The sequence below is a fragment of the Cladophialophora immunda genome, assembly GCF_000835495.1.
Source record: "Cladophialophora immunda strain CBS 83496 unplaced genomic scaffold supercont1.2, whole genome shotgun sequence".
Classification (NCBI taxonomy): Eukaryota; Fungi; Ascomycota; class Eurotiomycetes; order Chaetothyriales; family Herpotrichiellaceae; genus Cladophialophora; species Cladophialophora immunda.
This window is the reverse complement of record NW_015622542.1, coordinates 6601432-6628839: the sequence shown is the minus strand read 5'-3', so window position 1 is coordinate 6628839 and position 27408 is coordinate 6601432. Positions and strand designations below refer to the sequence as shown.

General features: G+C 53.2%; 12 protein-coding genes across 13 annotated transcripts; 7 read left to right on the top strand and 5 right to left on the bottom strand.

Annotated features, from left to right (window-relative positions):
* Positions 1-593: 593 nt before the first annotated feature.
* Positions 594-2765, bottom strand: PV07_04483 (uncharacterized protein). Its single transcript, XM_016391291.1, has 3 exons — positions 1890-2765; positions 1318-1788; positions 594-1267 (listed from the first exon to the last, which is right to left on the bottom strand). The coding sequence occupies exons 1-3, from the start codon at positions 2346-2348 to the stop codon at positions 1235-1237; spliced, it is 963 nt and encodes a 320-aa protein (XP_016253193.1). The 5' UTR covers positions 2349-2765; the 3' UTR covers positions 594-1234.
* A 746-nt stretch (positions 2766-3511) lies between these two features.
* PV07_04482 (uncharacterized protein) lies at positions 3512-5220 on the top strand (the record flags this gene model as incomplete). The annotated part of the gene is made up of 4 exons (XM_016391290.1): positions 3512-3685; positions 3754-3767; positions 3826-4427; positions 4478-5220. 4 exons carry the CDS (start codon positions 3512-3514, stop codon positions 5218-5220), a joined length of 1533 nt encoding a protein of 510 aa, XP_016253192.1.
* A 405-nt stretch (positions 5221-5625) lies between these two features.
* Positions 5626-8254, top strand: PV07_04481. 2 transcript variants are annotated; one of them, XM_016391288.1, is made up of 4 exons: positions 5626-5807; positions 6518-6610; positions 6658-7143; positions 7197-8254. In XM_016391288.1, the coding sequence occupies exons 1-4, from the start codon at positions 5795-5797 to the stop codon at positions 8039-8041; spliced, it is 1437 nt and encodes a 478-aa protein (XP_016253190.1). In that variant the 5' UTR covers positions 5626-5794; the 3' UTR covers positions 8042-8254. The 2 variants fall into 2 exon arrangements, with proteins under 2 accessions (XP_016253190.1, XP_016253191.1); XM_016391289.1 differs by lacking the exon at positions 5626-5807 and having other exon boundaries at positions 6189-6610.
* Positions 8255-8662: 408 nt separating this feature from the next.
* Positions 8663-10235, top strand: PV07_04480 (uncharacterized protein; the record flags this gene model as incomplete). Its single annotated transcript, XM_016391287.1, has 3 exons — positions 8663-9265; positions 9327-9675; positions 9736-10235. 3 exons carry the CDS (start codon positions 8663-8665, stop codon positions 10233-10235), a joined length of 1452 nt encoding a protein of 483 aa, XP_016253189.1.
* Positions 10236-10477: 242 nt separating this feature from the next.
* Positions 10478-11714, top strand: PV07_04479 (uncharacterized protein; the record flags this gene model as incomplete). The annotated part of the gene is made up of 3 exons (XM_016391286.1): positions 10478-10841; positions 11070-11203; positions 11290-11714. The coding sequence occupies 3 exons, from the start codon at positions 10478-10480 to the stop codon at positions 11593-11595; spliced, it is 804 nt and encodes a 267-aa protein (XP_016253188.1). The 3' UTR covers positions 11596-11714.
* PV07_04478 (orotate phosphoribosyltransferase) lies at positions 11697-12754 on the bottom strand. Its single transcript, XM_016391285.1, has one exon. It carries the CDS (start codon positions 12551-12553, stop codon positions 11816-11818), a length of 738 nt encoding a protein of 245 aa, XP_016253187.1. The 5' UTR covers positions 12554-12754; the 3' UTR covers positions 11697-11815.
* Positions 12755-12823: 69 nt separating this feature from the next.
* On the top strand, positions 12824-15968 carry PV07_04477 (methylenetetrahydrofolate reductase). Its single transcript, XM_016391284.1, has one exon. It carries the CDS (start codon positions 13188-13190, stop codon positions 15114-15116), a length of 1929 nt encoding a protein of 642 aa, XP_016253186.1. The 5' UTR covers positions 12824-13187; the 3' UTR covers positions 15117-15968.
* PV07_04476 (uncharacterized protein) lies at positions 15839-16823 on the bottom strand. Its single transcript, XM_016391283.1, has one exon. It carries the CDS (start codon positions 16662-16664, stop codon positions 15945-15947), a length of 720 nt encoding a protein of 239 aa, XP_016253185.1. The 5' UTR covers positions 16665-16823; the 3' UTR covers positions 15839-15944.
* Positions 16792-19397, bottom strand: PV07_04475 (uncharacterized protein). The gene has a single exon (XM_016391282.1). The coding sequence runs from the start codon at positions 18985-18987 to the stop codon at positions 16891-16893; it is 2097 nt and encodes a 698-aa protein (XP_016253184.1). The 5' UTR covers positions 18988-19397; the 3' UTR covers positions 16792-16890.
* A 1084-nt stretch (positions 19398-20481) lies between these two features.
* Positions 20482-21605, bottom strand: PV07_04474 (uncharacterized protein). The gene is made up of 2 exons (XM_016391281.1): positions 21411-21605; positions 20482-21287 (listed from the first exon to the last, which is right to left on the bottom strand). The coding sequence occupies exon 2, from the start codon at positions 21060-21062 to the stop codon at positions 20760-20762; it is 303 nt and encodes a 100-aa protein (XP_016253183.1). The 5' UTR covers positions 21063-21287; positions 21411-21605; the 3' UTR covers positions 20482-20759.
* An 83-nt stretch (positions 21606-21688) lies between these two features.
* PV07_04473 (uncharacterized protein) lies at positions 21689-25072 on the top strand. The gene has a single exon (XM_016391280.1). It carries the CDS (start codon positions 22198-22200, stop codon positions 23767-23769), a length of 1572 nt encoding a protein of 523 aa, XP_016253182.1. The 5' UTR covers positions 21689-22197; the 3' UTR covers positions 23770-25072.
* A 771-nt stretch (positions 25073-25843) lies between these two features.
* Positions 25844-27027, top strand: PV07_04472 (uncharacterized protein). Its single transcript, XM_016391279.1, has one exon. It carries the CDS (start codon positions 26037-26039, stop codon positions 26391-26393), a length of 357 nt encoding a protein of 118 aa, XP_016253181.1. The 5' UTR covers positions 25844-26036; the 3' UTR covers positions 26394-27027.
* The last annotated feature ends 381 nt before the right edge of the window (positions 27028-27408 follow it).

Genomic DNA, 27408 nt, shown 5'->3' with positions numbered 1-27408 from the left:
GCTCGGTAACCGATTAGGAATTGGTGGGCGCAGGCTGCGATAGGCCTGAAACTGGTTGACCCTGTACACTGTAGACGCCCTTCACCCGCACTCTTCCGTGAGGTCCCCTCCGCACTTTTAACCCTATTTTGTTCGGCCTCTCCGCAAGAAGACCATATGTGTCTCGTATAGATCGACTAGCGCGCTCTGGCTGGGCTGGGCTGGGTTCGAAATCGTGGAGGAGTCACTCTGCAGCGGGCGGCACAGGCGGATAGAGTGGTACTGTCAAGTTCGGTAGGAACTTCCGAGATGCAGCAGGGCTGAGCTAAACAAAAGGGTTCGTCTTTCTTCGAAAGAACGATGGAACTGAGCGGGCGATGGAGGATGAGGCAGAAAAAGAGGCGCAAATCTTGCAGGTTTGAGTATGTGAGGGAAGATAAACATTAGATATGAACCACGGTGGATGGAGGAGTAGATTTGAGAAGCAATATCGTCACCTGCAGACAGTGGGAATGCCTTGCCCTCCCTCCATCCATCATCCCCCATCGGGCGATGATGGAGACGAGGAACAAACCGGGAGTGTGGAAGCGAAGAAGTAAGCGGAGTGAGTTGCAATTGTACGGAATGTCATTGGTGAAGCATCTTGCTCTCCGCCTGTTCTTCCCTCGGCTTTACGTTCAACCCGCCATGTTCCCTCGCATCCACCCTCTGCCTTGTCAGTCAACGATCAGTGCAATAAATCCCAGGAGAACAAATAACGAGCAATTCCAGCCAAAGGAGCTTTTGTCACTAGGGGTGACTCGACTGTAATTGTAGTCGAGAATTGGACACGACACACGCTGCCTTCATGCCTCCGATAACAGGCCACGATACTCGGTACACATAGAATAATCCCGTGCGAGCCACATATGCCACCGGGAGATGAGACTCAGGATTCATTTTCTGGGATGTGAGTAGTCGTGCATGTACATCACGACATGTCCCAGGCAGCACAATACAGCCTAATCCCGATGCACTCTTCGCCAATTTCATTTCGCGCTTCCGCCGCCACATCTACAGATCATCCTTCATGGAAATTCATTGCCAGCCTCCTTTTGTCGCACGCCGCACCAAGGCCAAAACTCCCAATAGTCACCACGCCCAGCCGATCCGAGCGCGTGGTTTTCAGTACCTGGGCTTAGCGAATAGAGCGTTGACGACGAGGCGCAAGAAGTAGAGTAGCAGTCCAGTGGGTTCGTAGCGGCATAATCCGCGTCTAGTCGTCGTCTTCATGATGAAATTCGAGAATCTGGCTTCAGGTTAGTCCAGTCCGGCCAAATTAACGATGCTGAGAGTCACCATATTATTCCAGTTCCCGCCGTGAGATGTCACCGCACTTGGCCCCATGTTTTCAAATCCAAGCCCGGTGTAGAATGGGACAAGATGATCATGGGCAAGCAACGCTATCCGGTCAGCGATCTTGGAATCCTTCATACGCTGGATGTACGATTTCATCAAAATCGACCCCAACCCCATTTTCTGAAACTCGGGTGCCACCGCCAAAGAATGAACACAGATGGTTCCACCCATGTCTTGATGGCCTATCGGCTCCTTATCGTCGTTGGTTGGTAGCGACGATCTCCTAGTCTTCCAGTTTGAGGGAACGCCCATCGAAGCCTCAGTAACACAAGGTGCTGGAGTTCTGGTCGAGACTATATGTCCTATTAGGCGACGCTGAGGCGGTGTTGACGCATCCTTCAATTCCGCTTTCGTCGGCTGGGTGAACAGCCCCAAACTCAACTCGGGACATCTGGTAAGACGGTATTGGAACTGAATAGAGGTTATTGTCAGCAAGATGGCCAAAGTATCGGCATACAAAGCGTTTTCAGGTAGTGGCTCGCATAAGGAGAAGTCTGTATTTTTTGCCATACCTTTTCCCGGGTGGCCCTCTCTTCCGGCGAAAAAGCGGCCTCTTCAAGTGAGGTGCACTGGTCCACGTCGGACACAGACAGTGCTTGGTTTTCAGGATGAAGGCGATCCCATTTATGCGAAGAGCCTCGTCGACGTGCTCCCAGTCGGCCAGTCAGCATGTTCAACAGTGGATGGTTGGCCATGAAATCACGGTCGTCCTCAGAATCGTCTTCTTCCTCGGGAACCTCCTCAGCCTTGTCGGAATGACTAATACGCTGAAGTTCTAAAGGATCAGACGGCGCTTTCGGGGGTGGAGCAACAGCGTCCGAATCGCTGTCTTGCATTTCCACGTCCTCGGGGTGGATGTCGATAAAGCCATCTTCGTCTTGTGAGGACTGACCGCTTCTGGAGTCGACCTTGGCGGAACTCGGCCTGGTCGATTCTTCTGATTGGCTCGATGAATCCTGGTTTGGGGCCATTTTTACTGGTTCAGACGAGTCGTCAACCGGATAAACAGGCGACGTGCACTGTGAGATGCCGATTGAAGACGGATTGGACAGCAAATGAATTCGCGCCGGTTGGCTGGTAGCTGACTTGGCTGTTTATTGGAAAGCTCCCAGAAGGCTCCGTCATAAGACTCCAGACGAGAAGAAAATCCAAGGGGAGAGAAAGCACTAGAAATGGTGTGAGGTGAAAATTCGATTTTGCAGTCCGGCTTCACACGGTGGGACAGAGTAGCAGAAGGACAAAAAGGTTCGATCACTATGGCGAGATTGGCAGAGCAATCAACTGAGTGAAGATAGTGTCCCAAGAACTAGCCAGGCACTTGATTAATAGAGGCGTGAAGTGACAAAAAGGTAGTGTAAGTGGATGGGAATATGATGTGGTTCCCTGGCTCATAAGTGAGATGAAGAAATTGCCATGGCACGCGACTCTAGGGCAGCAGGCACCTTCCGAGACGCTGACAGGCGCCAATGGCCCTCTTGCTCCCCCCAACGTTAGCGAGCAGCATGGGCATAGTGGGGGTTGAAGGGAGGATCCACGCTCCTTGTGCTTAACTACCTAGGTACTTATGAGCAAGTAATAGCCAGAGCCCTTAAGCAGCCCCCCACTCCAGATCTGCCAATATCTGCTGGAGTTTATGGCGAGCTGGGTTTTTGGCTGGGTGAGGGAGAAGTTTCATTATTCCACTCGTCAACATGGAAGACCCTCAACAGGCACGGACCAGCTGAGTGCTACATATGTACCTGTACGAGGTCATGTAACACATACCTACCGATGTACAGTCAATCATTCTGCGGCGACGAGGGCAGAGGTGGATTCCAGTCGATTCGAGGGCACTGAGCTGTCGCCTGCACGAGGAATGGCACAAGTACTGCACATACTACTCTACCCCGCGAATAGTTTGCCTACCATTACACCAGGTATATAAGGTACCTATTAGCTTCGGTAGCTGGGACTCCGTTTGCTTAGCTACCTAGGCACCTACCTCCCTAGTACCTAAGGTATCGACCTCGCTACCTAACTGAAGAGCCTATTGATGATTGTCAGCCCCTCCCCAGGGGCAGCTCCAGGTACTAGCGGGCATGCCTGTATACAGCAAGTCAAGCGGGCTGGCCACCACTGGTGCGTCATCGCTAATATGCCTGAGCCGTTCCATTCTACGAACATCCAATTCTTCCACAAGGCAACATTTCCTTTGTGGGCCACGTTGATGAGAAATCACTTTGAACAACGTGTTCACCTTTTTACTGTGTCTTTTCAGCGACATTCTCCACATCCTGTCTTTGCATTTCATTCAAATCGTCGCTATCCTGTAAGAGGTGTTCCCGATCTTCCAGCCGCAGTCTCACATCACAACCAATCCCACCCCATCCTCGACAGCCAAGCGCCATCATGTAGGTGCAGGCAATCCAGTGATATTACCGGAGGTGTCCTGGACTGACATTCTCGTAGGCGTACGTCCATAACCATTGTCTCATCCGACAGAGAGCTACCGACAGACCTCATCACTCTCGATGTCGGCCCTGATATGACCCTCAACGACATCAAGGCCTTCGTCGAAGCTGAGATCGGTGTTCCTCCATCTGCTCAAATATTCTTAAGAGATGGAAGGGCAGTCACAGATACATCGATAACGCTCGCACAGTTTGACGTTCAGGAAGGTGGTATCATACCGATGGCCATCCAGGCAAATCCTCCAAGACGACGGCCAGCTCAGGGTACACCTAGCGGCCAGCCGTCGGCGCAAAGGGCAAGAAGCACCAATGAGGCCGAGCGACTGAGAAGCCGGATACTCGCAGACCCCGCCGCAATGTCTGATTTGCGGAGACAAGATCCCGAACTTGCAGCTGCCGCTCAGGATCAACAGAGATTCCAGGACCTGCTGGAGGATAGATTGAGGCAGAATGAGCAGTTGCAGAGAGAGAAGGAAGAGCAAATTGCGCTACTAGAGGCGGATCCTTTCAACGTCGACGCACAACAGAAGATTGAGGAAATGATCCGGCAAGAACGTGTTGCAGAAAACCTGCAAAAAGCAATGGAAGAGTTTCCAGAAGGTAAGTCAGAGACCCGCTTTTAGGGAAGCTGCCTGACACTGGTCTTCCAGCATTTGGCAAGGTTACCATGCTTTATATCGACGTTGTCGTCAACGGCCATCCTATCAAAGCCTTCGTGGATTCAGGCGCACAAACGACCATCATGTCCCCGTCAGCCGCCGAACGGTGTGGCATCCTGCGGCTGGTCGACAAACGATTCGGAGGAATAGCAAAAGGCGTTGGTACGGCCCAAATTTTGGGGCGAGTTCATTCGGCCGAAATCCAAATTGGACAATACAACCTAGCCAGCAGCTTCACAGTCATGGAAGGCAAAGACGTGGATCTGCTCCTGGGCCTTGACATGCTCAAGCGGCACCAGATGTGCATCGATCTGAAAAAGAACTGTCTCCGCATTGAGAATGACGAGATTCCCTTCTTACCGGAAAGCGAGATCCCTAAGATGATGGAAGAAGTTCTGGAAAAGGAGCCCAAAGTTGAAGGACCTGGGGGGAGCACAGTTGGCGCAAAGACCGGAACTGTTATGGCAGGACCATCATCATCAACTCAAACCAGGCTCGGTCAGGAAAGCGCCAGCATCGTAGATCAATCGTCCTCCTCGGGTCCGACCGCTACAGCTGTCTCATCGTCCGTGCCCCAACCCGAGCCAGGTTCCAACAACTTCGGCGAACCACGACCTATCACAGCAGAATCCATAGCCCAAGTAACTGAGCTGGGTTTTACAAGAGAGGAGGCCATTGCAGCGCTTCGGCAGACAGGCGGAAATGTCGAACTCGCTATCGGGTTGTTGCTTTAAATCATATTCGGGGACAGTGAGCGTGGCGTTGCTTGGACGAGCATCGTCTTCCCAAACGAAATATTTGTGGAAGGCATCAATTCAGTCTCATCAACCTTCGGGCATTTGATAGCCCACTTTCTGGATGATTAGACACGAGACCACACTTGAATTGCTGGGGACCTGGCGAATTTGGGAAAATCCGAGACCAAAAGACCACTGTAGACAAGGTATCTTAATGACAACGATCTCTAGTGAATTACAAGATCCCGTAGCTTCTCCTCGTTTTTACTCGAAAGTGGCAGGCAGGTCCTCTAAAGTGATTAATTAAATGCGTCGTGCTTGGTGTCTTCGGCGTTCATCACATTAGGCTCCGGGGCTGCGCCAAGGCTGGGAAGGTTGAATCCGAACTGCGCCCTGGGCCTCCAGGGACCTGCGAACAACACTTGGTGACCAACGACACGCTTCCTCTCTTCCTTATCACGAACTCGTACGCGAACATACGGCCGATCTGAGATTTGCGCACTGAGAGATCGCTCTCCCCTAAGCGAGAGCATCTTGGGGGTCGGTCTAGACTGTCAAGTCGAAGACCGAGATGAATCGACAAGGTGGGTTTATGGCTCCCTCGCACAGCATACTGCCTTCACTTTCCTCTTCGATGGGCCTCCGGGAAGTGGTATGCATCTGTAGTATCACTTGCTCGCTCAGAATGAGTACTACGGATGCCGGACGGATCGAAAGAGGTGGCAATGTGCACATTCGGCTCGCGATGAGGTTGTTACCTCCGATGGCTTTATTGCAAAAATACAACATCGTCAGAGCACCGGTTAACGATACGATGATTTCCTGCGAGTACGGGCGGCTGTCGGCGCATATTTGAATCAATGATGGAGGGATATGCTGCTTGTGTGCGACGCACTCAGTTCCATGGAACCAACCAGGCGCAGTTACGCTACGGCGACAGTCGCAGAAAGGATTTGCTGAGCCCACGCAATAGCACCAATTCTGCTCTGCGGCTTCTGAGACATGTGCTTTGGCAAATGGATACCGATTCAAGGGTCTGTTCGATTGCCAGCGTCCGCGACTTGCGGCGGCCTCCAATCGCCATTTTAGCAGCGTTGCAAGCTTGGAGTTTCCCTTCCACGGAACGCTCAGATCTGGCTTTTGCGGCCTTTGCACTTGGGACGAATCCGCAGGGACGGGCTTGCCAGATCACGTGGAGCTCCTATGTCGAAGTGGACCTCTCTGTAACTAGCTCGTTAACATTGCTGTTTTTCGTACCTTGCATTGGTGCCACGTGCTAACTAGACTTCTCTAGGACAAGGACGACAAATACCTGCTGTGAACAACATGAATCAACACACACAAAGCCGGGCCGCTAACAGCGGCAGGCTGGTGGGAGGCAAGCCTGGTATGTCTATTGATCAGCCACAACGATACGACCTGACACAATGCCAGCAACTTGGGGGCAAAGTGGTCTTCCTGCACCCTCACAACAGACTCGAGACTCCGTAGCACCTGACAGCTGGGCACAAGCTATGGGTTCGAGGGCAAATACTCAGCTTGATCTCTCCGCGTCTTCCTTCCCCAGCCTCAACAACAGTAGCCTCCAATCACAGGGTCATAGTGTGGGCTCCAGTGCATGGCAAACTGGGCCACCTCAGAACGAACAGGCACAACGACAGCAAATGCAAGCTTCGCGGACGCACATCTCTTCTCGACAGCAACAAAGCAATGCCGGTCGAGACGGGTTCTACCCTACGGATACATACTCCAGGAATGCCCCTATGGAGTTCTCTGCGGAGTCTTCCCAGCCTGTACGTCGAACAAGTCAAGCACCAAGCGGACCGCCGGGACTTGCGCAACGACAACCGAATCAACAGGGCGACAGCACGCCAGGTGATCCCAGCAGAGTCACTTCGCCGTCCGGACAGACACAGATTTGTACATGTTCCCCCCTTGCGTAACTTCGCCGATTGCTGACGGATGGATTTTAGCACGCTCACCCATATCTCAGAGTATCAATGCGGCCATTGGCCAAGAGAGATTTTTAGGGCAAGATTCAAGGCCACAATTACACGATTCGCCGTCGCAGTCGCTTGGACTGCAGCCGCGGGACATGTTCGCGGATCGAGAAATCGGATCAAGAGCCGACCATGACTCAATCTTCGCAGGTATGAGCGAAAAAGACAGATTCGGAATGAAGGGCTATGTTGCAGAACAGGATAATGCGAGTCCGGCAGCAAGGAGTTTGATGAGAGGAGTGGACCTGTCAACGCTCGGCATTAATATGGGCTCTCAAGAACCCTTACTATCATCCTACCCAGGGCCGTGGGCCGAACCCAATGCCACGCCGCTGCGGCCCTTGGACTCGGAGTACAGCATCCCAGACTGCTACACAGTCAAGAAGATCGCACCACTGTCAACTCGGATCACCGGATTTGTGGACGAAACACTATTCTTCATCTTCTACACCATGCCTCGGGACTACATCCAGATGCTAGTAGCTCAAGAGTTGGTGGCACGCAAATGGCGGTACCACATGAGGGAGAAGCAGTGGCTCACTAGGGACGACGCGTCGCCTAGTCCGGTATTACTGGACGACAAAGTGAGTGAACAAGGCTACTACATCTGGTGGGACACCAAACTGTGGAAGAAAGTCCGACGGATCTACACGTTGAGATACGAGGACCTGGAAGAACAACCCAGCATGGGGAATCGACCAATCCACGCAGGCGTCATGGGTGCAATGTCGGGAAATGTCAACGGAGGAATGGGTGTTGGCAATTTCAACGCTGTACCTAGTCTGGAGAGAATGGCTGCCACTGGAAGAGGCTTCTAGGTCACCACTCTCGAAGGTGTATCACCGAGAGCTGATTATGTTGCGTGCCGCAGCGCTGCGAGTCCTGCAAATGACGACTCTGTCGCTTGCCGGAGACAGCGTATTTTGCTATTGCAGACAACAGGACTGAGTTGTGCTCGATTAAGTGTCAACACGCCGGACTTCCTTCATTCCGCTATTGATATCACGTGGCGCCAAGCCCTGTGTAACGTGTCCATCCCTCCGCCCCGCTCTAACACGCGGCGCCGACTGCTTCGTCCTCATTATTATTGTGATGACTCTTTCATATTCTCACGACGTTCTACCATTGTCGATTTCTTCTCACGTGAATTTATCAGTATCTTCGATGGCCATTCGCTCTATCCTCATTATTCAGACTTATGTTGCCAGGCATATTGCGTTTCTATCCCGCCCCGCGGATTGTACGGATATGTGAAGGTGTTCCCGTCCTAGTTTCCTGATTTCTCCGTCGAACAGTCGAACAAAGTACCTCTCAGACCGGCGCTCAAACGTCGTCCACTACCTGTCATTTCCTTAGCACCCAAGCCCGTGCATCCCCCACCTGATTACCGAGTCTCGTCTACAGACTCGTCGGCATCCGGACTGCGGATCTTTCTCGTTATGCCGCTTTTTTCCTGGCTTTCACCTTTCAAAAGCAAGCTTGATGTCAGTGAGAGCAATCATGTTCAAACCACCAATCCAGCAATAGTGGATCCCATGGAGCCCATTGAGGATAGGGACTTTGACACCCTCGCAGACAAAGTGGAAGCTCTACGGTCGGAACTCGAATATGCCTATGAACTTTGTGACCAAGCAAACGTCGAACTTGACAAGTATCGCACAGAACTTTACGTGCTCCGCAGGTCACTGGAATCTGAGCGGGAAAGCGGCGCTGAAGCGCACCGGTTACTAGTCGAGGAGCAAGCAAAATGCGTAACCCTCCAGGCACAGGTTAAGACCATGCAAACCAGCTCGAGAAACGGGTCTGTTCTTGCCGGTCAACTCCAAGCAAGACTCAATACTGAGATGGCGTCGTTGAGAGCCATGACTAAACATGCCCGGAAACTTGAGGAGAAGTTGATTGATACGCAGCTGGATCTAGAATACCTCAAGTGTACTACAAATGCCGAGCCGCTGAAGGACCCTTTGATCGCCCTCGCACAAGACTTTCCCCTACCAGCGCAACCATTTGTTGTCGTATTAGTGGATGGTGATGCCTACGGTGTGAGCATTGGCCCGAGCGTGTTGTATCGCGTGATCTGCTAACGCTTGGGGATTCAAACAGTGGGCTCCTGACATCTACAAAAATGGCATTGGGCAAGGAGGCAGTTCGACAACCACTCATGTCAATGACACCGACCCAGGTGCCATAGGCGCTACGAGAATCCGTAACGAAGTGGTCAAATACATCTTGAATCAAAATGGAACCATACCCATAACATCTAAGGTCGTCACTCGCGTCTTCCTCAACTTCGGGCCTGGGGCTCGACAGGGTGTGCTGCAAACCCGACGTCGAAATGGTCCTACAAGCACGGCCGTGAAGGATTTCGCGATCCAGTTCACCGAGAAAATCCCCTTGTTCGATTTCTTTGACGCAGGGAGAGGGAAAGAGAGGGTAGACGACAAAATTAGAGGTAAAGCCCGACGCCTTTGCCGACAGCTCTTCTCAATTAACCAACCGTTGATGATACCAGAAAACTTCCATCTTTACCTCTCGACGCCGAACTGCCACGCAATCTTTCTCGCTGCCTGCCTCGACAATGGGTTTGCTCGGATGCTTGAGCAATATAGTGACCATCCAGTGGCTCGTCAAAAGATCGTCCTAGTCTCGCCTGGCTACGTCGCACTTGAGATTCAGAAGTTGGCGCTGAATGTAGTTGAGTGGCCGAACGTGTTTGCTGTACGAACGATGCCCGCACATACAGCCGCAAAGCACACGAAAGAAATGCGCAAACAGCAGAAACAGAGAGCACGCGCCCAGCGCAGTGCATCTACACCGGCAATAACATCTGGGGATACTCGATCCAGTTTCGCACCGAGGTTGTTGGACCTGTTGCCTGGGTGGAATCCTAATATGGGAATGAGCAAGGCTTCAAATGGAGTTGGTTTCAGAGTTCAGCAAGCAACAAGCCCTGGTGTTATCGAGCGTCTCGACCTTGCACAGACGGTTGAGGCCACCGAAGACGTTGACTGAGGACCGCTTGGGAACAACGACACCGTTATCTGTAGGAAAAGGCGTGAGAGCATCTTGTATGGCGCACCAGGCGGGTTGATTTGATGACCGGACATGAGCGCTCTTCCCTGCATATGATGTGCGTTTCTTCGATTCTATCCCAATATTTATCTTACATTGATTGAGAATCCATCGTTGAGAGAACCGGGTCAGTGTTAACTTGCTGAATGCTAGTATCGTTCGCATCTACAGTGTTCAGGATCATGCAGCTCTCCCTCGTCGTCTGTGCGCTCCCTCTCCTCTTGGTCTCCAGTTCCGCCACATCTTACGGCTGCGATCTCCATGATCCCTCCAACCCCTGCTACATCGCCGGAGGAGGCGCCAGCGACCTCGGCCCTGATCCCGTCCCCTTCTCGACCCGGGCGTACTGGATGCGACGCGCCATCGCAGCTCTAGCGGACATCAACGAAGGTAGCCCTTGCCCCTTTGCGGCCTTTGGTTCCGTGATCGTGAACCATACGGCGCCTGGGAAGGGCACGGGGGAGGGCGACCGGGCCGATCAGCTGGGCGTGGAGGTCTGCATTGGTGCCAATTCACTTGTGAGGGATGGAAACCCGACGTTGCATGGTGAGTGCCCAGGTGGACAGTCTACATCATGGGGGAACAGGCATGGCTTTGGGCCATCTTCGGTTCTTGTGAGCGGCCCAAGTCTGTGGCTATGTATGGTGCTGTTTCGAAGGTCGCATTCTCGTTCTCCTGTTCCCAACCTCTCATCGAATCCCACAAGCCAGCCAAAGCCCGTCTCCCACGAAACGAGAAGGTCCAAGAAGGAACAGGGTTGACGTGCGGGAACAGGCGAGATAGCGGCCATCAACAACTGCAGCCGAATACTGACCGATCCGGACGGCCCATACAAGCTCTCCGGGCCTGAGGCACTCCAGGCGCTGAGTGATCTGAGCCTGTATACCACGGCGGAGGCATGTCCCATGGTAAGAATGCCACCCTCAGTCGTTGAAATGAATACTTCACATGGTACTCATCTCTGACCTATGTGTGTGGGATCTGGTTGAAACAGTGCTCGTCGGCAATCCTCTATGGCGGGTTCCGCGAATACATCTTCTCCACGTCGATCCCCACGCTGCGCTCGCTCAGCTGGCCCCAGATCGTCATTCGCTCGAGGGAGATCTTCTCCCGTAGTGTCGGCAGGCTGTCGGTGCATCGGACGCGGATCATTGGGGACGTGCTGGCGAACGAGACCGAGCAGCTGTTCAAGTGGCAGTACGCGGATGGAGAGTGTCCCAGCGGATGCGAGAAGAAAGAGGGGAGTGGCTGTGTGAAGCCAACAACTCTGAATGATAGCACGGGGAAAGATGAGCTGTAAGCTGCGCGGGTCGGTTGGAGCGGCCAAGATATACATGGCTACAGTCCAGTCCCTGCAGACGAGTCGGGGAGTTAGTTATATGCTTCTTTTCCGGAAGGAAGTGTAAGGTTCAAAAAGCCGTTCATTCATAAAAATATGTTGTTCGTCGCGAACCATCCATACACATGTCTATCGTCTGCAAATGTGACAAGAGTCGAGGCCAGTCAAAATATCTCCGGGTTCAATCTTGGCTCCCATACTTCTCACGGTAGGCCTTCATTAGCTCGAGTTGTTCCTGTCCGGCGCCTTCGACCTTTCCAGCCTGGATAGCTTCGAGCAAGTCTTCGAATGTGAGCACAGCCCTCACAGGCACACCTAGCTCGTCCTCAGCCACCTTCATGGCACTCCTCGGCTCTGCGTCAGAGACCCGTTCTTGTCTGGTCAAGAGAAGGACCACCCCAACCACGACGCCCCCCTGAGCCTTGATGATAGAGACAGCTTCTCGCAGGGCAGTGCCGGCAGTCATGACATCGTCAACAATGACTACTCGCTTGCCTTTAAGCGGTGCTCCGGCGACGATGCCCCCTTCTCCGTGATCCTTTGCCTCTTTTCTGTTGTATGCGTATGAGACACCCGCAAAATTTTGTCCGGCGAAAAACAACTCTCGAGCCACGATCGCGCTCATTGGGATCCCTTTGTATGCCGGACCAAAGACCACATCAAAATGAGGTGCGAATGAGCCATCTGCTGCTGCGCCAGCCTCGTCGGTACCAAGTGGGAGAGAAAAAGGAGGGGAGGTTAGCACTGAAGCAAAACCACGTGCGAGAGCGTCTAAGAGGGCCGAAGTATGCAGAAGGGAAGAGTTGAAGAAGTATGGTGATATGCGGCCGGATTTGAGGGTGTAGGTGCCAAAGGAGAGCGCAGATGCCTTCAATAGCAGGGCGAGGAGGGCGTCCTTGTAGGATGAATCCGTCGCCATCGTGAAGCGCGCAGCGCGAGAGAAGTCGTCCGGTTCGAGAGAATCCGACGGGATGTGAGGGTATCTTTGGAATTATCTATTGCGGGTGGTGCAGCAACAAGCGCGATCTGAGTGGCGCTTTGCAGAGACGGTGCCTGCCAAGAGCAAACTTTTCGTCCTCCAAGCCAACAAGCGGATTCGGCGTGGCGCAACAGGCTTCCGGTGTGCGTGAGTGGATGCGAGATGATGTTGGCTTGTTGGTTGTTGCGGTGAGCTGCAAAAAGTCAGTGAGTTCATTGCTTTTCCCCGAGGGCTTCCATGACTTGGCCTTTCCACCTCTCAACTCCCCTCACTTCTCTGCTGGACCCAAGTCAGTCAGCAGAATCGTCCTTTCCACTGACTATCTAACCCTCAATGCAGCGAGAGCTGGCCGATAGGTGGGCTCGCAACCGTTATTTCGGTTGAGTTGGTTTTTTTTGGTTTGGAGGGAGGACAACGTCCTACACCGTGACTACGAACACGGTCACACAGGAGCAGAGAGGATCATTGAGAACAAACACTCTTTTCAGACTGTCCGATCCTCTTCGTTCTTGATTCCAGTCGCTTTTCCCATAGCTGTTCCCTCGTTTATTGCACCTCCTCCCACGTCTCCGACATGCATATCTCAAAGAAACTCGAGCTGGCTCACCAGCAGAACAAGCCGACCTTCTCCTTCGAGTTCTTCCCTCCCAAGACGGCGCAGGGCGTTCAGAATTTGTACGACCGCATGGACCGCATGCATAATTTGGGCCCGACTTTCATCGACATTACCTGGGGCGCAGGCGGAAGGCATTCCCAGTTGACCTCTGAGATGGTCAATGCTACCCAGAACTACTATGGATTAGAAACTTGCATGCATTTGACCTGCACGGATATGGAACGACAACAAGTCGACGAAGCTCTTCGTCGCGCATACAAAGCTGGGTGTACAAATATCCTCGCACTCCGTGGAGACCCGCCCCGGGACCAGGAAAAGTGGGAGGCAAAAGAAGGTGGTTTCCGGTATGCAAAGGATTTGGTTAAATACATCAAAGCAAGATACAGTGACCATTTTGACATCGGCGTCGCCGGCTACCCGGAGGGCTGCGATGACCAAAGGGATGTGGACTTGCTGATCGACCATCTCAAGGAGAAGGTCGACGCCGGAGCCAGTTTTATCATCACGCAAATGTTCTACGATGTCGATATCTTTCTCAATTGGGTGAAGAAGTGCCGTGATCGAGGAATCAGTGTTCCGATACTTCCTGGGATCATGCCCGTCCAAACCTACGCCGCGTTTGTGAGACGAGCCAATTGGACAAAATGTCATGTTCCTCCAGAATGGTTCGAGGCTTTGGAGCCGGTCAAAAATGACGATGCGGCTGTCAGGGCTATCGGAAAAGATCTGGTCGCTGACATGTGCCGGAAAATTCTGGACTCTGGAATCCAACACCTCCACTTTTACACCATGAATCTGGCGCAAGCTACTCGGATGGTGCTGGAAGAGTTGTCCCTAACGCCTGAAACTTCTGGGATGCCGCTGGAGAAGCCGCTCCCCTGGCGCCAGTCTCTAGGATTCAACCGCCGGGACGAGACGGTCAGGCCAATCTTTTGGAGAAATCGCAACGCATCATACATAAGCAGGACCGCCGACTGGGATGAGTTTCCCAATGGTCGTTGGGGCGACAGCAGATCTCCCGCCTTTGGGGAACTGGATGCTTACGGCATTGGGTTGAAGGGCACAAACGAAGCCAACATCAAGTTATGGGGGAAACCAAAATCCCTGCGCGACGTCACAGGTCTTTTCGTACGCTTTTTGCAGGGAGACTTGGATCGACTACCATGGAGTGAAGGTGCCATCTCTGCTGAAGCCGACGTCATCAAGAATGATCTGCTACAGTTAAACAAGCATGGGTTTTTGACCATTAATTCTCAGCCAGCAGTCGATGGTGCGTCTTCCACTCACCCAGTCTATGGATGGGGCCCTGCAGGCGGTTGGGTTTACCAAAAGGCATATCTGGAACTGCTTGTCTTTCCCTCTATGTTCAAGATGGTGATGGAACGACTCAACGCCGACAAAAACCTCACCTATTATGCTGTGAATCGGAAAGGCGAACTGTACACCAACACCAAGGACGAAGGTCCAAACGCCGTCACATGGGGCATCTTTCCGAACCGAGAGATTGTGCAGCCCACTGTCGTGGAGACCGTCTCCTTCCTGGCATGGAAGGACGAAGCTTTCCGTCTCGGACAGGACTGGGCAAAGTGCTATCCCGCGGGCTCAGGAAGCAGAAAGCTGATCGAGAAGATCATGGACGAGTGCTACCTTGTCAACATTGTCAACAACGACTTCCACCAAAACAAGGAGATCTTCAAGGTGTTTGAGGGACTGGAGACCAAGGATCTTGATTTGGTCATCGAAGACACCGTGGCCAGTCATCCCGAAAGCGGGACCAAAGACGCGGTGAATGGTGATTCATCGCTCGCCGACGTTGAGAAAGGCCTTACAAATGGGGAGCAACACAAGATCCCCTCGAAGGCCAGTGGAGAGGTTCTCTCCAATTGAGCATAGTCTCGTAGTTGCTTCCTTGCCGGATTTTCCTTTGAATCTTTGTCTTTTGCTTCTACTGGCGTTTTATTTGACACAAAGCATGATCAACTCTGCTAACTTGGGCGGGTCCTAGCTCTTACAAGCCGGACTGGAGTTTTCGGGGGGGCGTTTCGTTTTCAACAATGCCTCTGGGGGCCGGCGTGGGGGTAGGTGATGACCCAAAAGGATTGAATGGCAACACAAAGGGAGCCAGCGAAAGCGAAAGCAAAAAGGAAAAAGCAATCTCATTTCAACATGATACCCCACGCATGAAGAGCAAAGCAGCTCATTTCAACATGATACCCCCAGCATAGACGAGACATTTAACGAGGAAACGATTTATGAGGAGACAGAACCACCAAAAAAAAAGAGGGAAAGATGTGTTTGGCATACAGGATTATGCCACCAGGGGAATTTGCCCTGCAGTATCCCGGGCTGCTTATTCTACTTGGGCCCTTACCTTATCCGGACGCCGGAAGACAGAAAGGATAGCAGGGAGAACAGCTGGAGGGGATGATAGAAAGAGAGGCGCGCCGAGACCCTTTTCAACATGGTCAATCGTGCCTCTCTTCCTATCTGTCTTCTGGACGGCCGGCCATCTATGCGGTCTGATTTCGTGATATATCCTTGGCGGCGGCTTCTGTGTCTCACAATCAATGAATGAACAAGCGAAGCAGACGCAGAAGTAGTAAACTTGCAGTGCGATGAACCAAGATCTGACCTGACAGGTATGCATGCATGCATTGTAGAGAAACGGGGCCATGCATGTATTTCTGATGCCCTGGACGCAGTACGATCGCTTGCTTACTTGCTCGCTTGCTCGCTCAGTGATTCAGTGACTCCCATGATCAGAACTGGTTGAAGTATCCAGCCATCCACCATATCTTTCCACCATCCACAACCCAGAACCCAGCAAAGGGCCGTCATGTGCGTGTATACATAGAAAAAGAAACCATACCCTTCGTTACCATGTTCGCCCGTAAGCCGCCCCGAGGTCGCCCTCGTGTACCTCGTATTTTGTGTGCTTTTTTGTTGCCCGCCCTGCCCTCCCTGATCCTCTCTTTTGAAGTTGTACCCTTCGCCCCCTTTCCTTATTTGTTTTCCTTGACCTTGATGACTAGGTTTCTTGGGCCGAGTCGAGATCCCACATCCCGGATTCAAGTCCTCGTCCAAATCCAAATCTAAATCGAATCTCAAGCCCCAATATTTCCATCCATTGACTCGAAAACAGCCTTCTTTTCCAAGTCCACCACCCTCCCAATCCCAAGAGAAAGGTCCCTGAAATAAGAACCCCCAAAAGAAGGCATGTCGTCGTGAAAAAAATATATAATAAAAAAGGGAGACATTCCGTGGCGCATCAGAAAAAAACAAAGCCAAAACCCAGAGTTTTTCCCATAAGCGAAAAGCGTGAGAAAAAAACGAAAATATCGCGCCCCAAAAACCAAAAACCGGAACAGATGGGGATATATAGCGCGTAATTTTGGCTTTCCAAATAGAGAGAACCCAAACCATCCTCCTCCTCATTGATCTGAATCAAACCCGAGATTCATGTCATTTTCCTCCTCTTTTCGTCTCCCAAAAAATAGCCAGAAATCGTGAGAGGTCGGTATAGCGTGATGAATAAAAAGATTCGTTAAATTGTGCTTGACTGGTTGGTTGGTTGGTTGGTTGGTTGGTTGGTTGAAAGGAGGGACGTGCGTAGGTAGGTAGGGACTGTAGGTGGTTGGAAGAGCCGGTACGACAGCGGTGCTCATATCATCGTGGGAAGTCCAGTCACGCCCAGACCGATTTGGTCCATTGAGGCCTGTGGCATCTTCAAGATCGTCGGACTGTCGATGGCGAGCGTGTCACCGTCATCACTGCCGAGGACATCATCGCAGTCAGCAGCCGTCTCCTCGCCGCCCCATCTTTGGAGCATGTTGAATTGGGGCTCTCGCTCCATGGCCGGGGTGTTGAACAAGCCGTCGCACAAGGCCTCGAAATCGTCAATGTCCAGAGCCAACTCAAGCTCTTCGTCCGGGAGAATCTGGTCGACGTCGATCTGCCACGGTTGCTTCGAGAGGGGCGAAACTTGGCGCACGGCTGGCTTGTGTTTCTCAGGCGTGTGCTGCACTGAAGAGGCTTTGGCGGGCGAGAGTTTAGGTGACACTGGTGGGGGACTCTTCTCGGAACCCGAATCCGAGTCTGATCTCGAGGAGTTGTAAAATGTCAGAGACGATCCAACTGTGGGTTGGGACGAGATACTTGAATGGCGGTCATCGAGTATCGTCAGCTTTCGAGCCATGACGCCCAATGTGGTCGAATCGGCGCGTTTCAGGCCTACATCGTCGTTTTTCTTCCTCGTCCCGCTCTTGTTCGACTTGGCCGACTTGGCCGGGCTCGCTTGGATGGCCGGCAGGGTGGCAATGCCGGCTACAGGCTGGCCTGAAGTTCGTCGACTCGTCGCAGAGCTTGTCCGTTTCGATCTGAGCATAGGCGACGAGACTGATGTCCGTGGGGTCGTCATAAGAGTCGTCGAGGATTGCCATGATTTAGTGCGGGTCGTTGACTGCCGACTCGCTGATCTTAGACTGCCATCCACCGAGGCATACGACGCGAGCGAAGGAGTCTCCTTTTTGGATCGAGGCTTCTTGGCCGGGGCATCAGGCAGAGGCCGGAGAGGTGTGTGCGCTTCAATGGCATGGAGATAGGTTGTGCGCATTTCGTCGACAATCTTTCGGATATCGTCCCTGCTGATGCTGGGATCTTCAGCCACGCTCGTCCGCGTCGTGAAGGAAGATGACGCACCGCTCGAAGAAAGGTGCGAATATCTAGCGTGAGATGAGCGATCGGAGTGTTCGTCTAGATACGCAAGATCGAGGTTGGGCGTCGATCCGGAGGCCTTGATTCCGAGGCCACGTCTTCCTGAATCTGGTGGCCGTTGAATTATCTGGTTTAGTGACACTGACGAGGCCGAGTAAGGGCTATCGCGAGTGGAAAGCAACGGGGGCGGCCTAAGCGCCTCCGCTCGATCTCTGTTGAGCTCCCCAATGGTCCGGTCAACCCCGACTTGTCCATATATGGAGACCAACCGACCGTATTCTGCCTTCCAAAGCGCTTGAATCGTCGGGTTCTGTTCCTCGTGAGGCTCAAGCAGGGACGCGGTTGATGCCATATAGGGCGAAAAGAATGGTTGGGCTGGGCTGGAGATGCCGAGCCCATGGTTGTTAGAACCAGGGCTAGAGATATTGGAGTGGAATTCCTGGGAAGAATATGAGCGGTCTTGGTGACCAAAGCTGCCTGAAGCCCAGCTGGAAGATGTGGGTGGTGCCATGTCACTGAGTACGGATGGAGGCTGCCAGATGGTGCTCGAAAAGGTGACTTGATCTCGAGGGGAACTTGGAGCGGTGGAGATGAACTTGAAATTGCGAGGCTCAGTGGGTGACTTGGGCTGTGATGAGGTGTGGGAAGTCCTTCGTTCCTTGCCGCCAACGATATACTCGCCCTGCTTGATGTCTTCGAGAGTGCGATCGTAGTCCTGCTCGGTGACCAGGAGCTCCCCGGAACTCAGGCGACGACTTGTCTGAAGCTTGACAGGGCCATTGCCTCGGTGCGGTCGGTCTCCCAGCTCAGGCGGCTTCCCTGGCGCGGCCTTGTCATAAGACAAAGATCGAAGACGATCTGGAGGCGAGTTGACTTTGCTTTGCTTCGCTGTAACACCATTGGATTTGTTGAAGAGAGGTAAACGGCCCTGGGGTGGAGCTGTCGTGTACGGGACGCTATGCAGATCCAACTCGGGACAAGCATCTTGTCGCCGCTGCCCTTTGTGTCTTCTGGGCGAGAGTAACTTCCGTAACCGCGATTCCATGTTCTGGAAAGGCTAAAGAGTGGTGGTAAAGCATTGACCTCGAAAGACTGGTGTTGAGCGCGCCTGGCGGATCAGGCTCCGGTGTCAAGCAGGCACGTCAGAGGGGCGATTGACGTGCTTAAATAGAAAGACCCTGGCGTGCTGACCCAGTCGCTGGTATATAGAGGAGCTCAGATTCTATTTCAGAGCCCATGCGCTGGAATTGGAAACACAATGTTCTGGTCGAGAACAGGAGAGACACGTCGGGGATGCAAGAAGAGGAGCAGGCATGGCTCTTGGAGGAGGAAGAGAAAGGAGCAAATAATCTCTGACGGGCAGGACCGGGGCTGTAGTTTGAGAAGAGCAGAAGAGGGCGTTTTGCAAGTCAAACAGCGAACAGGGAAGCAGCTTGTAGCATGGGGGAGGCTGGCCGCGGGCAGGGACAAGGGTCGATCTCATGACACGAGGCACAACAAGGCAGAACGAGGCTCAGGAAATGCGGTGGTTGGTTCGTCCATGGGCTCCACGCGGGTCCTGGAGTTTTCGGAGACTTTGTCCTCCTCAAAGACCTCCTGGGCCTCTGTGAGTGGATGGGCTGCCTCAGTGTTGACGTCGCTAAATCACGACGAACCCACGGGTGCACGCGAGAGGCACAGCCGTAACACCCCGGACTGGACCCAAAACAAACAAACCACCCCGAGGTAAACAATGGGAGCGCGCATCAGGCGTGTATCGGCGGGCATCTCTCCCGTTCTTGAAGTTGTCTATAACGACGACGATGGTAGATCGGTGTGTGGCCGGCAGTTGGTCCATGACTCCATGTCAGGATAGCAAGCCCGAGACCCAGCGATGGGGAATTTGACATGAAATCTCAGCAAAAGCCATGGGTGACCCCTCGACGCCGAGCACAGTGATCCCAAGGAGCCCCAGAACAGCCGAGACGAGGGCTTATCGGAATAAGCGAATAGAGGCGAGCCGGAAGACGAACATGTGCACAGACATGCAGCCACACCCCTGCCGATCAGCCTAGGGTGCCCTTGGTAACGGGCACATCCCAGGAGACTGGCGTAGCTGGGCCTCTGACAAGCCTAGACTATTGGAATAGGGGGGCATCTTCGGGGCTGAAAGGCCCTCGGGCTTTGTTCCTGAAGCCATGCTCTCCGCTGAATACTCGAATTGAGCAAGACTTACCTGTAAACACACAAGTTCCATTCTTGCTCTTCCTGGCGCCACAAAAGACACATCTCATGCATCATATGAGGATATTTGCAGTTGTGACAGGCATCCCCTCTCACAGTGCATGCATCCCTGTGGCATAGTCGTGTGTGCCAACCTTGTAGCCTTGTTCGACTCGCGTCAGCCCATGTTGTGCCCAAATCTAGCCTAGATTCTGAAATACTCGTACTCGGCCACTGCTACGTCTGTTCTTGTCTCGCGATGTTGGATGGTGGCTAACCATGGGGGCAATCGCAATCGATGAACCACCAGAGTGGCGGTCAACGCGAGCAGAGACTGGTGTGCAGGACCTTCACGGTTCCTTACATATCGAGGTTGGACTGTGCCCTCCCCCAGCCTCAGTCGAGTTCAAGACCAAACCGATCGAGAACAAGTCACTCTGTACTCGAATACTGCCGAATCGGGTTACATCTCCTGATGCCGGAGGTGTCAAGCGACCGATCAATGGGCGCGCCCGCCTGTCAGAAAAGTCGCAATCTCGCCAAAGTCACCCGGCAATCTTGTCTCCGGTAGAGTGACCCTCGTCGCGAACATGGGGATGGCGGGTGCCAAAGAGCTCAGCCTTCAAGAACATGTCGAATACATCCCATCAGACGACCCTGAGAGCGACGTAGTCGACGCAGGAGAGTATATACATAGCACTGCTGATGGGGGCACTGTCCATTGCAGAATAATGCAGGCATATTCCTAGCCCTTGTGACACTGCCGGCACGACCCATGGGTCGCACAATGCTGACACCTGCCTGGAGGCAGGCATAAGCACCTAGTGATTTGCACCGCATTGTGCAGATCCTTCTCCCCCTTCCAGACTGAGACCACTGGGACGTCTTGACCGAATTATATAGATGGATGCTCGTCATACTCGACGAGGCTAGAATTTCAGAAAGGCCGATCTCAAATCGGCCGGTCAGTCTCAATGATTACTTTTGGCCCCTTTTGATGGTGTTTCAAAAGCTGCACACCACCCTCAGGATATTATTCCAGGTCGACTACATCCATCCATCATATGCGGAATGCCTGCGGCAGAAGGGGGGGAGGAGGCGAGCTGTTCGTCAGATACAATGGACTCGCTATCGGCAAAACGACTGTTATGAGTCAGATGTCAGATTGGACACTGTGCTGGAGGGAACTTCAAATCGGACGAAGCTGGCTCGCTCAACCAAAGGCAGCTGGAAGAGAAGGGTAACGTGACGACGGTGATTGCCCACCAGGACATCGTTCTGGGACTGCTAGACAGTGTTCTGGCGATTGGGGAGAGCGACTTCGGCATCTGATGAGTGAGTTACATTGGAAAACCCCATGGCTGAAAGGCGAAGGCGAAAGAGGTAGCGGAGAGAGACGATCCAATACCACCAATGTAACGTGCAACCTGTAACGTGGGCGTGGGCGTAACGTGCGCAGGCTTGCAACCTGCGGGCAAACGCCAAGTCGCAGTTGCGCTCAGCTCACGGTAGCATCCCTCTACAGTTACATACAATTCGCGTCTGCGCCTTTTTGCCCTGCACGGGCCTGTGACTGTACCGACAACTGATCATTTCACTCGTATGAGACAGATTCGGTGCCCATTCCCACTGGAACAATGCTTTGTTGACGAGCCAGCGAGCCATCCGTCGACCCCCATCCCATACCATCCCATCGCATCCCCATCCCCCCATACGCCCCCCAAACCAGACAAATTGAACGTTATGCTACTACTCCAGCAATCTCCAATACCACGGCCATTACCACTTCGCTCGCTGTGCCTTCTGGCATTGTCCTCGCTGCTCCTGCTACACTACCGATCCTGACCCTCTCTGACTCCATGTCACGGCAGAATTCTCTTTGTTTTCCTTACCCTTGACACCTCACCACCACCACACCACCTCAACCTGGCCGTCCTCATCACAAACAAAACCTTTCCTTCAAGCCCATCATGATTCTCCTCTATCACTTGGACGACTGAGACCATTACCCGAACCCTCGAGGCGGTCTGTCGAGCCTCCCTTCTTCATCACCATGACCATCCTCGATTTCTTCCGCAGCATCCTGCGCCGGCTGGCCGCCATGATCCTCTTCCCCTCCTCCTTCAAGACCATGAATGTCTCCGTCAAATCCCCAAACACCGAGGTCACGGTGGTCGAGACCGTGGATAGTCTCCATTCCTTGGACTCGCTCAAGGACGAAATCATGCGTCTCTTCAGATATCCCTGTAGCATGCGTCGAATGCTGTCCATGTCCTCCGCCCTGCGCATCCAATACAAGGCCAAACTTCAGGAGAGCGACGCTTGCATGCTACCCTCGTATTGCACCACATTACCAACGGGAAAAGAGATGGGGACTTATATCGCTCTCGACGTGGGCGGCTCCACGTTTCGAGTGGCATTGATTGAACTCCGAGGAAGAGAGAATCGACACGGTCCCATGGTGATCAAGCACATGTCCACCAGTAAGATTGACGAGCGAATACGGAAGCTCCCTGGAACACAGTTCTTCGACTGGATGGCCGACAGGATACATGCGATGCTGGAAGAGGGGAAGGAAGCTTGGTCGCCTGACCAGACGTTGCCCCTGGGGTTGGCGTGGAGTTTTCCAATCGAGCAGACAAGTCACCGGGGCGGCAAGGTTCAAGGCATGGGCAAAGGGTTTGCTTGTCATGAAGAGACAATCGGCATGGATCTGGGCGAACTCATCGAGGCCGCCTGCGAGAGGAGGAATCTGAAGGTCCGAGTCGACGCCATTGTCAATGATTCTTCTGCCACCCTCCTTTCTCAAGCCTACCTTGATCCCGCCACATCCATGGGGCTTATTTTGGGGACGGGAACCAACGCCGCTGCGTATCTACCAACATCCTGCATGGGGAAGTCCAAGTTCGGGGTTCGCGATCATTCATGGTTCGACGAAGCCGACCGGGTCATCACGAACACGGAGGTGTCAATGTTTGGCAAGTCAATTCTACCAGAGACACGGTGGGACGAACTTCTGAATCAGCAGCATGTCCGGCCGGACTTTCAACCTCTCGAGTACATGACCACTGGTCGCTATTTGGGAGAGCTTTTGAGATTGATCATTGTTGAGGCAGTTGCAACAGGGGAGCTATTCAACGGCGTCATGCCCGATGTGATCCGCGAGTGCTATTCTTTGGACACCGAGATTATGGCCAAGCTTGAGCTGGATCAGACAAAGAGCATGAGAAGCTCCATCTCGATGGTCAAGAAGGCTTTCGCGTTGAAAAAGAGTCCTACGGTGAAAGAGGTTTCGTTCCTTCGAGAAGCGGCGGAATCGATCTCCTATCGCGCATCTGCCTACATCGCCGTCGCTGTCCATGCTCTCTGGGCATTGCAAAAGGACACCGACATCAACCCTACAACCCCGAACGGAACTCCCAAAACGTCGATTGCGTGCAACGGCAGCGTTATCCTGAAATATCCCGGCTTCAAAGATCGATGTGAAGGTTTCATCAGGCAAATGATCTCCACCGGATCGTCAGCCGGAGGTGCTTTCGCTACGGAAAAGGTGGTCCTTGAACCGACTCATGAAGCAGCTATATTTGGTGCTGCTGTTGCTGTGGCGCTAGCCGACGCGCCCTGAAGTGATTGGAAATGATAGACTCACAAAAACATAACACACGCCTCCCGCCGAGTCGAAGAGACTCCACCACTGTCCTGATGCCTTTTAGTCAGCCTGAATGCATCAGATCTGGCTGAGTAAGTTGGCCCGAATCAGCTCGGACAAGCTTCAAAGAAGAGACTGCGCAGCCTTGCATAAGCCTGATGGCACCGGCGATCGGCCGACGAGGCATGCATGCGGGTTTCCAATGATATCGATGCCTCGATAGGGGACGTGACCAGGCTGCTCGTCATCGTGCATATCAGCATTGGCACCGTCGAGATTCCGCCAGCGCTATTTGAACGTGTGATCTCCACGCTTGACACGTTTCTGCTCGTCTGCAGACCTGGGGAAGGGGGACTTGGGTTAGAGAGGGCGACAGATATGACGTCTGAAGCGAGTTACCGAACCTTCCTTGGACCGTATAATGTTGACTGGGTTGCAACACATTTTATATGTGATATAGGGGTGAAAGGATCCAATTGGTATGGGGATGCATCTCCTACAACGCTCAAGGCATCTGGCTTTAGCTGTTAGAGCGCACTTCCGTTTGGGGTGCGATGTCTGCCAGAGAACCTCCCGAGGTATTTACCATCGACAGAAGCATTGGGTATCATCTCGAGCTCAGGCATGAAGCAACCTATTACCCACGCTCGCATCTTCATCGTCGATGGCTTCTGCTGGTTGTCCCCCTCTTCTCTTTGCCTGTCCGGTTCTTTCTCGTCGCGTTAGAGTCACTGCACAAACTAGACCAGCATGGCACACATGATCAAGCGGCGTGGAAAGACATGGGCGAAGGCTGGTGGTGGTCTAGCTTCAATGGCGCTGTCCTGACTGTCTGATGGCTGCCAGTGACTGGATGTGTGGATTGCCATGCTATTCCGTATTCTGCATTCTGTCTAGCGTGCATCTCTCCTGCAAGACGTGTAGTGTCGAGGAAGGAAACATGTCCGAATCGAGACGCAGTCATTCAGCACCGTGAGAATTTCCGCATGCGTTGCAGACATCAGGGCCGAAGAGTTTGCGGAACCGCATAGCACGGTGCTGGTGTTGATGGAGGTCGATACGAGACGACGATGATGTGGTGAAGGATGGTGCTTGCAACTACATGGCACTCGTCAGGCGTGGGCTAAGCGATGGTGGCATGGAGGAGGTGAAGGAGCTTTGACCAGTGGCCGGGGCTTCGAAGCGCAGATCCGGCTTTCATTTGGCGCAGTTGGTTGGGTGGAAGATCACCAGCGACCCTGCATCGTCCTCCCTGCGTGCTTTTCTCTCTCTCTCTCTCTCCCGTCCCTGAAAGCATCAATCTGAGCACTCCTGAACTCCTGCACACCTGCACATAACCTATGTTCTAGGCGTGTCGTCGCCAACTGGCACTACCTGTCCATCTTCCGGACTGCCGTGCGCAGGATCCGCACCTTTGTCAACTGGTCCGCAGCAATGAGCCGCCCGGGAGACTTGGCCACAACAACCCTTTGGCGTCTGTGTCCCGTCTTCCCATCGATCAAGGCGTATTTCGGGGTCGCTCCTGTACGAAGATGCACCGTGCGAGACCCTCGCTTCCTGTCTCCGCCTCAGCCTGATTCCCCCGACGATAGCCATCCCGCTCGTGTTGACCACCAACTCGATACCGGCTGCGTCGCGATCTAAGCCGCCTTCGCACGGAGACTTTCATTCGCTCACAGTCGCCAGGACCACCTTTCCTCTCATCCGCTTCCCCATCATCTCTCCTCGATTTTGTAACTGCCCAACAAAAATTGATCCGCCTCTGCCCATCCCGGTGCTTTTCTGTCGTGGTCGAGCGAGGTGATCGATGGCTGTTTGCCGGTTCCCCTTTCATCCGTCTGCGCGCCGTGCGTAAGAGTGTCGAGGGACGGAGGACATCAATGATCTCCTCCAGACAGCCATGCCAAGTCACCACCGGAAGTCACTCAGGGTCTAGCGAGGTAGGGGCTTTTCTCGGGCTGGAGAAGCATGGAACCGTCACCACCATAAGCACCAGCAGACGAAGGATCAAGTGCGCCGCTCATTTGAAGGAGTGCGCAGTTCTTGCGCCCATCACAGAGTGAGTTATGGCGGACGGAGTACTCGCCGAGTCATTTCAGAGGCGAAGGCGCAGAGAACGACAGCGGCAAGTGTAATCATTCCTCCTGTGTCTCCCTTCCGGATCAAAGAATAACAGCAGCGTTTCTTGATGAGGGTGTTTCTTTCGCACTATCGAGTCGGCATCACATGATGGGGTGGTTCCAATGGTACGGGCTACCGCCACCACCACCGTCACCATCATCACCACCACCAGCAACAGTATGATGAAGTCGTGGAGACCAGCCGCTCCCCATCTACAGCGCAAGCAGCAGGGCGGCCACCGCCTCGAAGTTCTCCCGCACTCGAACAATGGCGAAAATTTTCTCTCAGGAGCCCATTTTCCTGATTCTGCATTACCAATCCACACACCGGCCGCACAGGGCCCTCAGTATCTAGTATCCATTACTGAGCTTCCTACCGCTGCCGCTGCTGCCGCTACTGTTAGCACTACGACTGCGCGGCTTTCAACTTCCCTGCTGCACTCGTACATGGGCGATGGCTCCGAGTGTCAAGCATGTTAGACCCAGAGCGGTACCCTGTGCGGGTCGTCCGACGGGGCCTCCGTTCAGGAGGTGTGTTTCGGAGGAGGCTCGCTACCGCCGCCACTGACAACATGAGTTCCTTCTGCCCGGAATGAGTTGTACGGAGTGTGTGCTGGTGGAGCCAGATATCCAAAGCGCAGAGGAGTTTGAGTGTTGTTCGGCCTCGTGTGGGGTCCAACGTGATACCATCACGGTACGGCTTGGAATTAAACTGGGATGGGGACGAGGGAGTCCTGTTGAGCGTGGAGGCGATGATGGGGATGATGCCTGTGTCTTCCTCCAGAGGTGAGCGAAATGACGATTGAGGCAAAGACACGAGGGGCGGTATATTCGCGATCGAGATATTGGGCAACGACCTATCCACCTCTGAGTCTTATTGGGTTGCTCAGAGAGAAGAACAGAGAGCAGAGGTGAGCCTGAGCAAAAGGACAGAGGAGAGGAAGAGGCGAGGGAGAGGTTTTTGAGTACTAGGACCTTTCTTCCCATTGCTCTGTTCATCTTTCCCTTAGACCCTTCTGAACACCCAAACTCTGCGCGTAGTTTACTTGGCCTGCGCATTGCTATATCATACAGGTGATCTATTTGTATACGTCGATAACTCGTATCCCATAACTCATTCCATCATTGAGATCGAGGATGTATTGAGTGGGAGAGCCATAGTGGTTACTCGGGACCGAGCACGAGGTACATATCCATATACATTATCCGCCTCGATATCCATAACCGCCCTCATCCCAAACTCCGCCAACCTCCCCCCGAAGAGGGAGAACACGACGGGAAAACATACCTGTCCTACCTGGATGCCTACGTACCTATTCTACTTACTTACTTAACTTACCTACCTAGGCAAGGAGAGCTTAAGGCCGTGAAATAAAAAATGTCCCCCGCCCTCCGATATATAGTGCGATGGCACGGAGGTGCGGCTCTGCATGTTAGGTGCCTCGCTACCTACCTAGCAGGTACCTTGGTACTTAGTTGGTTAATTGGATAGGTG

What these genes read in the sequence shown, in the direction of transcription:
- PV07_04474 (XM_016391281.1), bottom strand. Translation starts at nt 21,062, where the DNA reads ATGACGAGCATCCATCTATATAATTCGGTCAAGACGTCCCAGTGGTCT.
- PV07_04483 (XM_016391291.1), bottom strand. Translation starts at nt 2,348, where the DNA reads ATGGCCCCAAACCAGGATTCATCGAGCCAATCAGAAGAATCGACCAGG. An exon ending in AGAGGGCCACCCGGGAAAAG is followed by an intron (nt 1,789 to 1,889) that starts GTATGGCAAAAA and finishes ACCTCTATTCAG; the next exon opens with TTCCAATACCGTCTTACCAG. An exon ending in GCGGGAACTGGAATAATATG is followed by an intron (nt 1,268 to 1,317) that starts GTGACTCTCAGC and finishes ACCTGAAGCCAG; the next exon opens with ATTCTCGAATTTCATCATGA.
- PV07_04475 (XM_016391282.1), bottom strand. Translation starts at nt 18,987, where the DNA reads ATGGAATCGCGGTTACGGAAGTTACTCTCGCCCAGAAGACACAAAGGG.
- PV07_04477 (XM_016391284.1), top strand. Translation starts at nt 13,188, where the DNA reads ATGCATATCTCAAAGAAACTCGAGCTGGCTCACCAGCAGAACAAGCCG.
- PV07_04481 (XM_016391288.1), top strand. An exon ending in GCTGGTGGGAGGCAAGCCTG is followed by an intron (nt 6,611 to 6,657) that starts GTATGTCTATTG and finishes ACACAATGCCAG; the next exon opens with CAACTTGGGGGCAAAGTGGT. An exon ending in GTCCGGACAGACACAGATTT is followed by an intron (nt 7,144 to 7,196) that starts GTACATGTTCCC and finishes GATGGATTTTAG; the next exon opens with CACGCTCACCCATATCTCAG.
- PV07_04478 (XM_016391285.1), bottom strand. Translation starts at nt 12,553, where the DNA reads ATGGCGACGGATTCATCCTACAAGGACGCCCTCCTCGCCCTGCTATTG.
- PV07_04472 (XM_016391279.1), top strand. Translation starts at nt 26,037, where the DNA reads ATGGTACGGGCTACCGCCACCACCACCGTCACCATCATCACCACCACC.
- PV07_04473 (XM_016391280.1), top strand. Translation starts at nt 22,198, where the DNA reads ATGACCATCCTCGATTTCTTCCGCAGCATCCTGCGCCGGCTGGCCGCC.
- PV07_04476 (XM_016391283.1), bottom strand. Translation starts at nt 16,664, where the DNA reads ATGAGGAGGAGGATGGTTTGGGTTCTCTCTATTTGGAAAGCCAAAATT.